Raw genomic sequence first — 11,462 nt, forward strand, 5'->3', positions numbered from 1 at the left:
TTCTTAACCTGAAGCACCACTTTAGCTAATGGGGCCTCCTGCTGCTGCCGCGCCCCCGGAGCACGATTTCTGTTCTCACCCTGAAGCAAAGTTCTTAACCCGAGGTACTATTTCTGGGTTAGCGGAGTCTGTAACCTGAAGCGTATGTAACCTGAGGTGTGTGTAACCCGAGGTACCACTGTATAGATAGTGAATGTCAAAATAATAGATACAAAGTAAGGACACAAGTGGTGTTTCATATGTAATACTTTACTTGATTGATTTAAAGGAACTGGGTGCTTTTGAAGCACCCAGATGGGTTTAAGCTCATTTTGAACAGACATCACAGAGCACATTTTTATTCCTTTAAAGGCTTCTACCTCTCCCATTTCTGATCTGGAGCCTTCTTGCAGATAAATGACATTTTGTGCCAACAGGCAGCATCGTGCCAACAATATCTATGTCTGCATTTCTGTGTGATATAAACACAGTTGTCATCTGGCGAGGCGCTGGGCTGCTTCCTCTCAGTATCCCAGAATCTGAAAAAAAGATGGCAGCACAAATCAATTCAAACTAAATGTTTGCTTTATTTTCTTCATTGGAGCAATAAATATACGTATGCAGGAACATTGCGGAGATAGGTTTCTCACCAAGGGCTCCTGAGAAAACGAAGCAATCAATGATAACAGTTTCAAATGGCTACTAAATGTCTTGCAGCTATTAAATACCCCCCCCCTTGCACCTCCTTTGCAATTTTTTAAACTAAAAACCCAATGTTTTAGAATGCTCCTCTTGTTAGCAGAGGAAACAAGCCAGAAAGAAACCCGTGTCTGGCTTTTTATAACGTGTGAACCCAAACGCATGTTTTGTTTCTCTCCAAACAAACCACTATCCGTTAACTTCCCTCACCCCTAAAGAAAACCCATTGGCTTCCACTTGCCATCTACTTGAATAGAAACAAGTCATGGGTGGTATTCACTGCTAATTCTAATCAGACCTATTGAAGTTAATGGATTAAGCTAGGTCCATGCATAATGAAGAGCAGATCCCTGTGCCTGAACTAACACAGGAAAGTTTCAAAATCTGAGTGCAAACAAAAGTGACAAGAGCTAAGTTTCTAGACCCTATTGACAAATTAAAAGTTGACAAACGAAAATGGATTTCTGGGAGTCTGTCTGCAATAAAGGCATTAAGAATGTTTATTTACAAACTCACACTTCAAGAACTGCTGAACCATCAAGCCATTCCAATCCATTCAGTTTTTGGTTATTCTTCCTTAGTCCTATCCAGAAGTGTTTCTTAAACTTAGCTCCTTCGTTGTTTATAAAGTCCTGCAAAAAAGCACAACCAGAAAGAAGAAATGAGTCTCTAGATTCCCCTTTCAAAGGTTTCCGGAGAGTGGCTCATCCCCAGGGAGACACTAAAACATTACAGACCTGTAAAATAATACTAATCTTGTGATAACTTAAAGACGATCCCTTTTTATTATGGCTTAAGCTTTAGGGAACTAAAGTCCACTTTGTCAGATGCATCTGATGAAGCAGGCTCGAGTTCTTTAAAGCTTATCCTATAAAAAGAGAAGCTAGAGTGTGTATTCCTGGCATTGGGCAGTTGAGACAGATGTGGGATTTTGCTGATTTCCCACCTGCTTCTTTGGCAGAGGTCAAGGTGTGAGGGCTAAGTCTCACCCAGCTGTGCCCACCTGGGAACTCAGTGCAGCATCAGGGCAGACTGGAGGGTCAGGGAGGAGGAGTTGCTGTGGTCTACAGAAATTCTCTCTCTCCAGGCTCTCTGTCCAATTAATGAGGGGAGCTAGATTGCGTGTTCCTGGCATTGGGCAGCTGGGACAGAAATGGGATTCTGCTGATTTACCACCTGCCTCTCTGCCCAGCAGCCTCCCTGCCTGAGCTGATAGAGGACACTCAGACTGCTGGTTTTTAGGAACTTAAACATCCATGCTGAGGTGACCGGCTCTGGGATGTCTCAGAATTTACTTCTACTCAACATTATTCCAGAGTAGATTCCAAGGTATAGTTCGCAGAGTAAAAATTTAAACAAATTGCAGGATTCCCCCCAAAATAGACCAGAGGCAATTGTATTTCATCCAGCAGAGCTTTACTGAAGGCAAATTAGCATAATGGTGGTCACAAATCCAATATATTCAGGATTGGCACTGTCCATAAGAAGTCCAGTTGCAGCAGACCTAACTTAAACTTACAATCATTTATAATCAGTCTAAACCTTAACACTAAGCATACTATGTGCAGAACAGCACACCAGACGGAAAAGAGACAGAAAGAGAGAGTGAAAGCCAGGCTCCTTCTGGCTCTACTTTTATAGCCAGCATGATCTTGACTGAAAGAGATAAGTGAACCAGTTTAAGCCGGCTGTAGTCAGCTTCTCTGAAGGCATAACCCAAACATCATGAACTTTCTGCTTCTTTCTTTCACACAGAGAAGGTTCCAGAACCTTCTTGAATTAGAATAGGAAAGATCTCTACACATCTGATCAATACTTTTTGTACTAAGAAATGCAAACAGAGAGTTACTGGCCCAAGGCGTGTGGCAGGCCACATTCTGGACCTATTTCTCAAGTAGGCAGGAACAAGGTGATCTGAAAGTGGGGGATATTCATATCAGTCCCTTGTCATGGTCAGAATGCTTCCTGTTGAGATCTTCTCTCCTCTGCAGAGGCAGAAGACCTATTTGGATTGTCTACCTTTGGAGGCTAATGGATACACTGACTTTTCAGACAGCTCTGCTGGTTTTTCTGGATGATATGACTGGTGCTCCTGTTGAAGCCCTGGATTACCTCTGGAATATCTGACTGGCTCAGACTATTGATATCATCCAGCCCACATTTTACCAGCTTCCTTGCAAGAATATCATGGGGGACTTTGTCAAAAGCCTTACTGAAATCAAGGTACACTATTCCCTCGATACTCCAAGCCTGTAATTCCATTGAAAAAAGAAATGAGATTCATCACACCAACTGTTTTTGAGAAAGCCACGCTGGATCTTAATAATGACAGCATCCTTTCCTAAGAGCTGGTAGATCAACTATAAGATCCTTATGCAGCCACACGGTTTCTTTAGGTGCCTCCCACTTTTCCTCCTTGTTGCAATTGTCTTCATTTGTGCCTTCTAGACTTCACCTTTAAGAAAATCCAAGCCATCTTGGACCTGCCCCCCTTCTCTTTGAATATTTCTGACCATGGGATTCACACAGCAATTCCTTAAGCTTTTTGAAATCAGCCTTCTTAAAGTCCAGAGTGCATGTCCAACTACACTCAGTTTTTCTTTGCCTCTCTCTTAGGAAACCCAGGAGAACATTATCACTTCCTCCCAAGATGGCCAGTACTTCCACTTTGTCCATCAGTTCCTCCCTTTTGGAGATGACCAGGTCTGAGAGAGATGATCCCCTTGTTGCATATTCCACCTTCTGAGAAATGAAATTGTCAGTGAGGCAATGGAGGAATTTGTTGGACCTTCCATTCTTGGAAGAGTTTGAATTCTAACAAATATCAGGGTAGCTGAAGTCTCCCATGACTACTATCTCTCTCCCTTTTGAATGTTTGGTCATCTGCTCTAGGAAGTCCTTATCAAACTCCTCTGTCTGAAGGGCTATAGCAGACACTCTCAGTAAGACCACTGTTCTTTCCCTCACCTACAATTTTTACCCATATACACTCATCCTGCTTTCTATGCTCCAGGTCATGGATCTCGCCACAAGTGTACATATCCTTTACATATAATGTTGCTCCTCCTCTCTCCCTGTTTGCTCTGTTCCTTCTGAACATGTTATAACCCTCAATTTCTACATTCCAGTCATGGGTCTCATCCCACCAGGTTTCAGTAATGCCTATTAGACCATATTTGCCATCCTGTATTAAGAGCTCATTAGTAACGTTGCATTAATGTAACATTTCAATGTGTATCTGTGTAATATTTTGTCTAAATTGTCTGTTGTTGCTTCTATTTCTGCACACCTCTAGTATGCTCCCTTCATTGGAGCACAGACCTTGTAAATGTGCTCCTCCACCTTTCTTCTGATCACAGGAGAGTTGGAAGCAATAAAATGTTCATGTGCAACCCCCCCCCCAAAAAAAAAACCACCTGTGAGACTTTTTCTTTGCCTTTTATGCATCCCAGTGTTCTGCTAACCTGTTCTTCACCATTGCTGACAGAAATTAATGAAGTTTTTTTCTTAATACAATGCTTTCTGGACTCTTCCCACGATTGTTTCTCGTTGGAAAAGTAGTACAAGGCCCTATTATGCATCTTCCATTGTGGGTCCTTCAGCAATTCAGCAATCTTGTCTTGGGGCCAAGGCAGCGATGCAGGAATAGCAGAAAGAGAAAAGAAAGGAGGATATTCAGTAGAAGCCAGCTTATGCGTTCATGCAGATTAAAAAGCAAGAGCCTATCAGGTCAAAATGTATTGCTCGCTGAATTACAGTACACCCCAGTACATCATATCAAAGCTGCAATCCTGCAATGAGCCTAACCTCTGAGGAGGCAAATACATGAACATGTTTTTTTGACCAGTAGACATAGATCCATCTTTACTGTGATATCATTACTTTCCTTCCCCTTTTGGGGTGTGTGTCCATCAATGTATTTCTATACCAGTAGGGCTGAGCAAGACCCTCCCCTCTTGCTCCAGTGCCCAATTCAGAACCTTGGATCCCGGGAAGGTTGCTCACCTTGGATCCAAAATCCGAAGCAATATTTGGAAAATGTAAGTTTCAACCCTCCCTTTGACTTGCATTGGGAAAGCACGATAACCATAACTTTGTGTTTTCTGTTTCACAAGGTGCCTGAAAACTGCAAACTTAGTAGCCCCCAACACAGAGATTCAGTCCTTCCCAGTTTCAGGCAGATTCAGAGCCCCTAAATGGGTATCTTTATACATCTTTATACATCTTCAAGGTCAGGAGCTCCTAGTTATGAGCTCTCAGAAGCTGCAATCAGCTACATAGAACTGCTGCAGGCTGCTAACCCAACTCACTTCCTCATCCAGCCTGGCTTCTCCTAGGTGCTCTTCTGCTGCATAAAACCCAGGTTGCACTTTGGGTTCTACTCTTCATTTGCCTTATGACCAATGTGCCCATAAGCCAAATACAGAAATGTGATTTCAGCTGATATATTTCCATTGGCAATTTTACTCTTCCAACGGAAACAGCTTCCTTTCCCACTCCCAAAGCTGGTAAGTTCAATTAACTTTCTGGAGCGGAGATTGAGGAAAAAATGCACTAAATATTGTGTTTTCAACCAAACATACATCTCAGAACCAGCTTCAACTACAACTAAGGTGCTGTGTGCATTGGATGGTAGGACATCTGCATCTTCAGGAACTCTGTAAAAGAGGATTTCTTTTTAATCAGGTGCTGAGCCTCAGGGCGAGTTCCCCCCGTGCTCCAGTTTTTCAGCACCAGAGTCGAAAAGTAACTCACCGATATCAGATTTAATTTCATCATTTAGGAGAGTCGAGTTGAGCAGTTCGTCTGCTAAGCCTTGAGCTACAGCGAGTATTTCCAGGTCTAAAAGGTTTGAAACAATTCAAATCAGGGGAATTATACTATTAAGAAACCATTTCCCAAGAGTTTGCCACACCCTGGCATGAAACAAGAAGCAGAACTTTGGACAGCAGCACCAGTCCAGTAACAAAAGCCCTCTGGGAACACATAGTTGAAGAGATTAATGTCAGTACAAGGCATAGATCTGCTTTGCACCATTAGTTATGTCTGTCATCTATGATGGATGGAGAAAATGCTGGCACTATTTGTAAACTTTTATTTATTTATCCAACAATAGCAGCAACAGGCATTATTTAACACAATTTCATTGTGAAAGAAACCTGCTCCAGAGTTTCAGTGTTTTTAGCCAATGAGCAAAGTCAAAGTTGTGGTAAACAGGAAAACCCTGTTAATGTCCCTACATATAAAAGGTAAAGAGAAATGTAAATGATCCCTGGACAGTTAAGTCCAGTCAAAGGCAACTATGGGGTGCAGCGCTCATACAGTCATACCTCGGGTTACAGACGCTCCTGGTTTTTTTCAGGTTATGGACGCGCCAAAACCTGGAAGTACCGGAATGGGTTACTTCTGGGTTTCGGCGGTCACACATGCTCAGAATCGCAACCCGTGTGTGTGCAGATGTGGTGCTGCAGGTTGTGAACATGCCTCCCGCATGGATCACGTTCGCAACCCAAGCGTCCACTGTATTGCTTTTTAGGCTGAAGGAGCTGGCGTTTGCCCACAGACAGCTTTCCAGATCCTGTGACCAGCATGACTTAATCACTTCTGGTGCAACAGAACACTGTGATGGAAGCCAGAGCACATGGAAACGCTGTTTACCTTCCTGCCGTAGCAATAGCTATTTATCTACTTGATCTGGTATGCTTTCAAACTGCCAGGTTGGCAGGAGCTGGGACAGAACAACGGAGCTCATTCCATCACGTGGAACCGCTGACCTTAATATCTGCAAGCCCAAGAGGCTTGGTGATTTAGACCACAGCGCCACCCCTGCAAATAGCCTTTGTATGCATACTTGAATAAGCAAGGTCTGTAATCTTGCTGGGCAAGAGTTGGCCCAGCAACTGCAACAGCAATCCCTCTCTCTGTTCAATGTCATCTGTGGAAATGGTAGCAGTGCACATTATGTACACGCATGCTTCTGATTTTGTGCAAATATGAGAGATCCAGCAGAGCATATTGTAAATAACTGTGCGAACTGCAGGAGATGAGATGAAACTTCGGAGGGCACAGTGGGCATAGAAAGTGGAGCAGCAGAAAGTGACTATTGCTCCCCCAAACCAGAAATACAGTAACAGAACAAAGCATTCGCAACTCCAAGTAGAGCAGTTTGGAGCTTGATTCCCCCTACCTCAACCTTTTGAGTCCATGGCTCCCTTGACCAACTACATTATTTCTGTGGTACTCCTGTGGGGCTTAGGAGCCCAGTTATGTCACCCCTTGCCTGCAGAGCTGGCAGCCTCTCACCCTTTTTTGATCACCCTCCCTTGTGGAGTGTTCCCTCAGCCTCCTCTCCTCTCCTTGAGAGTCTTCCAGGCAGTCATTGCTGCCACCCCTGGTCTCTGAACTGCCCCCCACCCCCACCCCAAAGAGAGATGCTTCCTCACACTGCCTCACAGGGGCCTGGGACCTGTCTGTCCATTCCCAACAGCAAGGGCAGGTGAACTGACTGTCTGGGCTCCCTCACCCACTTGCTTGCTTACTCCAAGCCCGCTTCAGCTCCTGGCAACCAGCACCCCCTGGCCAGCCCCAGAGGCACCATTTGCTTGGGGAGCTTGTAGCCAGGGCTGCTGCAACAAACAGCTGTGCAAGCCTTTGGGAGGCAGAGATGTGAGAGGGCATCAGAAGAGGGAGGGAAAGAGGGATAGAGGGCAGTGTTGCCCATGGCACCCCTAACCATCATTCAAGGCACCCCAGGGTGCCACGGCACAGTGGTTGAAAACCACTGCCCTAACACTGGATTATTCCTATATTGGATAAACCCAACTTTACAGGGGGGAAAGCATCACAATTGCTGTTGCTTGAGGGTAACTTCATGTGGACCATGCAACTTAAATGCAAACACACAGAAAACTCCAGTGTGGACAAGTGCTAGAACTGTCCATGTAATGCATCTGATTTTGAATCCCTTTTATGTTCCTTTCCTGCTGGGATGCCTTGGGCCAACACAGGGTCTCTCCAGGAGACATGGGTTCTTGGGTTGGTGTTTTTTGGATATTGTGAATGTAGGTGTTTGTGTAGGGAAAGGGGAGCCAGGCAAACTTCCCACTCCCATTGAGTTTCGATTTTAGGTTGGCAGATTTTTCTTCTTCTGCCAGGTCTTTCGGCGATTGCCTTCTAACAAGTTTTTGTTACCAAGTAATACATGTGGGGTGTCATGTAGATTGTTCTGTGCTGTGATCTGCCCGGCAAATTATGGGTGAAGGATGAGATCTAAATGCTGAAAATAAATCAATATCGCACCTCAAAAGACCCATCGTTTGCTCATCACTTTACACTGCATTAAACTTTTGCCAAAGCAGTTTTTCTTCCAGCTGAGATGCATCCCTGAAATCACTTCTGCTGGGAGAAAACACCCCAGGGTTGGGCAGAAGGAAAAAGAAGGAGATTTCCTTCACATTCCTACTGCTTTACATTGCTTACCATCCACGCCTACAGAAGATGGATCATATTCTTCAACAAAATTCCGAATCTGTTTTACTCCGGAAAAGAATGACCGCCGTTCTGCCCATAATGTACAATCTAAAAAAGAGAAGAAGTTGGGAGAAAATAAACGGTGCTCCAACAACCAACAGTCATTTGCCAGAGAATGGCATGGCTCTTGTGGGATAACCAGCCTCCTATAACCAACGTAAGTCTAATAATAAATGAAGGTATTATATCACTCACACTCACCCTGGGGAGGAAAAAAAAGTCAAGCCTATTGTTCCCTCATCTATCTTGTGAACTCCTGCATTTAAATATGTCTGAGCTAGTTGCTCCAAGTTCAGAATGCATGATTTTCTACAAGCCATCCTTGTGTTCCTATAACAATAGCTTAGGAGCTTTCATCACTTTGGAACTAATCTACGGTAAGTTTTGCTGCCTGTGTTTTCTTACTGCTGTATGGGAAAGAACATGAATTTGACCTTTGAAGAGTTTGTGAGTAAACCAATTTTAACTTACCAAATGTGTGGTCTTTTTCTATGCTGGATGAAGTGGGAAACTTTGGGAGGAACTGAAGAAGGGCATATTTTAAAGGTCCAACAGCCTATATTTCCACGCTTTACCAGGCTGCATATTTTGTGATATTAAATCTCTGCTGGGGTTCTGGAAGCAAAAAGTAGTTGCCCCAAACCTGGATCTTGGCCTCCAGGGAATTCTCTTTTTATACCTATTTTTTCCTTGCCAACCAACAGCTCCATCCTCACTCCTAAGCCACAAATGCTAGCCCTGATTCTTAGTCAAGGCTTCACATGTCCTAGAAATAATTTCCCCATAGGCTGATTCCATGTCATGGCTCAGCCCAAGGGGAGATGGAACATCATTGTTGATGACACTTGACATCCAGATCTTCAACCCCAAAAGATAGCCAGAGCACCAGCTCACAGAATATACAGAGTAATACTAAACAATGAACATGACAACAAAACATTGAGAACATAAATCCAGGCCTGACCTTGGCAAATGATGCCTTCACAAGACTTTCATATAATAGTAATCACACTTCTTGAATAAATCAACTACTGGAGGAATGATCTTCCCACTTTGTAAAGCTCTATGTTTATATCTATAGTACTGTATTCAGCTACTGAACAGTACAATGACACCCTCCATGGAGAGCCACTCTGAATTTCACAAAATTGAAAAAGCACCTCAGAGCAGGGCTCAGAAGAACAAAAAGTTGGCTGTTACGAAACTGAACAGCTGGTTTTAAGGTGGGTGAAATGCTTGAGAAATAGTCCTTTTCAACTCAGCCCAGCCCTAATTCACTCCATGAAGTTCTATTAGCCTGCAAAGCACAGAAAGTGTGTTGACAAATTATTTGAGAACAGAAAAATGTGCCATTGATATCAGCAGTAGAGATTTTGATCATATGCTTAGCTCACACACTGAAATCAATGGATAAACAACCTTAGCAGAGACTGGATTATTCCTTCTCTTTCCACTGAAGTAAAGGCCACCACAGTCATTCCGAAGTGCTTTATGTATTTGAAAAAGTTGAACTTACACAGACCGGCCATCATAACAGAGGCGAGAAACAGGAGGAGGAGAAAAAATACGACCACAGCTTCACCACGAGGTGTTTTAAAGAAACTCTTGTCTTCAGCTGGTGTTGCTTAAGAGGCAAGAGGGCAGAAAATTCTGATTTAACAACCAGTGATTCATCCCACTCTCATCACAGCAAACAAGCTTTTCATACTCTGTGGCATCACATCTAGATCAACAAGCGACAGCCAGCTTCCTAAGTCCATGGGGCAGCCAACTGCTCAGGGGCTGTATCCTTGCAAGGTCCAGCTCTGAGGGCCTTCTGGCAGTTCCCTCGCTGCGAGAAGCCAAGTTACAGGGAACCAGGCAGAGGGCCTTCTCAGTAGTGGCACCTGCCCTGTGGAACGCCCTCCCATCAGATGTCAAAGAGAAAAATAACTACCAAACTTTTAGAAGACATCTGAAGGCAGCCCTGTTTAGGGAAGCTTTTAATGTTTAATAGGTTATTGTATTTTAGTGTTTTGTTGGAAGCTGCCCAGAGTGGCTGGGGAAACCCAGCCAGATGGGTGGGGTATAAATAATAAATTATTATTATTATTATTATTATTATTATTATTATTATTATTATTTATTGCAAGGCTAAGTGGATGGAGGAAGCTAATGTGAAAACATGGTTTCTTCTGGACATGTATCTCTCTGTCTTCCCTGGATGGCCTCAATAGACCAGAGAGATGCTATCTTACAGAGCAGCAGGGGAGCAATATCAGGTCCCCAAGGGGAGCACTGGGTTGTTTCATTGGCAGGCCTTCACAGCACCCTTTCACAACTGTGACCATCTGAGCTTCATTGAAGCCTGTGGCTTAGATCATTTGCGTTCCTATGAAGGGGAAATAGTAATGGAAGGAACTTACCTGGTGGATTTTTAGGAGCCATTTGAATTGGTGTCTCATTTTCTTCTCTATATGTGGGACCATAAAGTAGATTGCTAAGTCAATATTTAAATTAAAAGGGGAGTCACAATGGGTTATTGCATAGGCAGTGATGGCATTGGTGACACCCCCCCCCCCAAAAAAAATTAATATTGTTGTAACCTGTAAATCACACTGTTAAGAAATTTGTGGGCACTTTTCATTTTCCTCTGACCCTACTTTTTAAAACTCCTCGCCCAAATCATTTCTATAAACAACTCATGCTAACACAGCATTTGTCTGTTAAAGTGGCATGTAGCCCACAACAGCACAATGCTACATTTGTTCATAATTAAGGTGCCAAATTAATATTTCTTGTTTTTGTCACACAAGACTAACATGGCTACTCTGAAAACATTATCATAATGCCAATTCCTTCGCATTTAACTGATTATTTAGAGCAGTTCCGTTTCTTTGGGGGTTCACTGTTCTTTCTGTTATCAAAAAAAGAAATGCACACATGATAAAAATTATATTGAAGACCTAGTGTTCAAATTCCATCTCCTGACGCAAAACATAAATGTGACATTTATTTGTTTAAAACATGTATGTAACACTAATGTACAGTATAAAACACTTTTGAAAGGCTTGAGGATACAATTTAGAATCTATGTAGTAATATTTCCCTACCTTACATTGCTCCTTTTTGGATGTTGTAGCACCCTGTTGCACTTGTCTTCTCTCCACCTGGGGTCCTTCTGTCAACAGCCTCATCCATCTTCATCTGTGACGCAGAACGTTCCAGAACTTCCCTGATTCACTTTCTTCCAGTCCCTGATTGGCCAAGTGCTC

General features: G+C 43.2%; 1 protein-coding gene across 1 annotated transcript; it reads right to left on the minus strand.

Moving 5' to 3' along the window:
- Window positions 1-228: 228 nt before the first annotated feature.
- LOC309377726 (collectin-12-like) lies at window positions 229-11,445 on the minus strand. Its single transcript, XM_081925431.1, has 8 exons — window positions 11,301-11,445; window positions 10,614-10,660; window positions 9,725-9,832; window positions 8,158-8,256; window positions 5,434-5,520; window positions 4,143-4,297; window positions 1,195-1,310; window positions 229-518 (listed from the first exon to the last, which is right to left on the minus strand). Exons 2-8 carry the CDS (start codon window positions 10,633-10,635, stop codon window positions 356-358), a joined length of 750 nt encoding a protein of 249 aa, XP_081781557.1. The 5' UTR covers window positions 10,636-10,660; window positions 11,301-11,445; the 3' UTR covers window positions 229-355.
- Between the last annotated feature and the right edge of the window lie 17 nt (window positions 11,446-11,462).

The sequence above is a fragment of the Podarcis melisellensis genome (assembly GCF_964234715.1).
Source record: "Podarcis melisellensis genome assembly, chromosome: 9".
NCBI lineage: Eukaryota > Metazoa > Chordata > Lepidosauria > Squamata > Lacertidae > Podarcis > Podarcis melisellensis.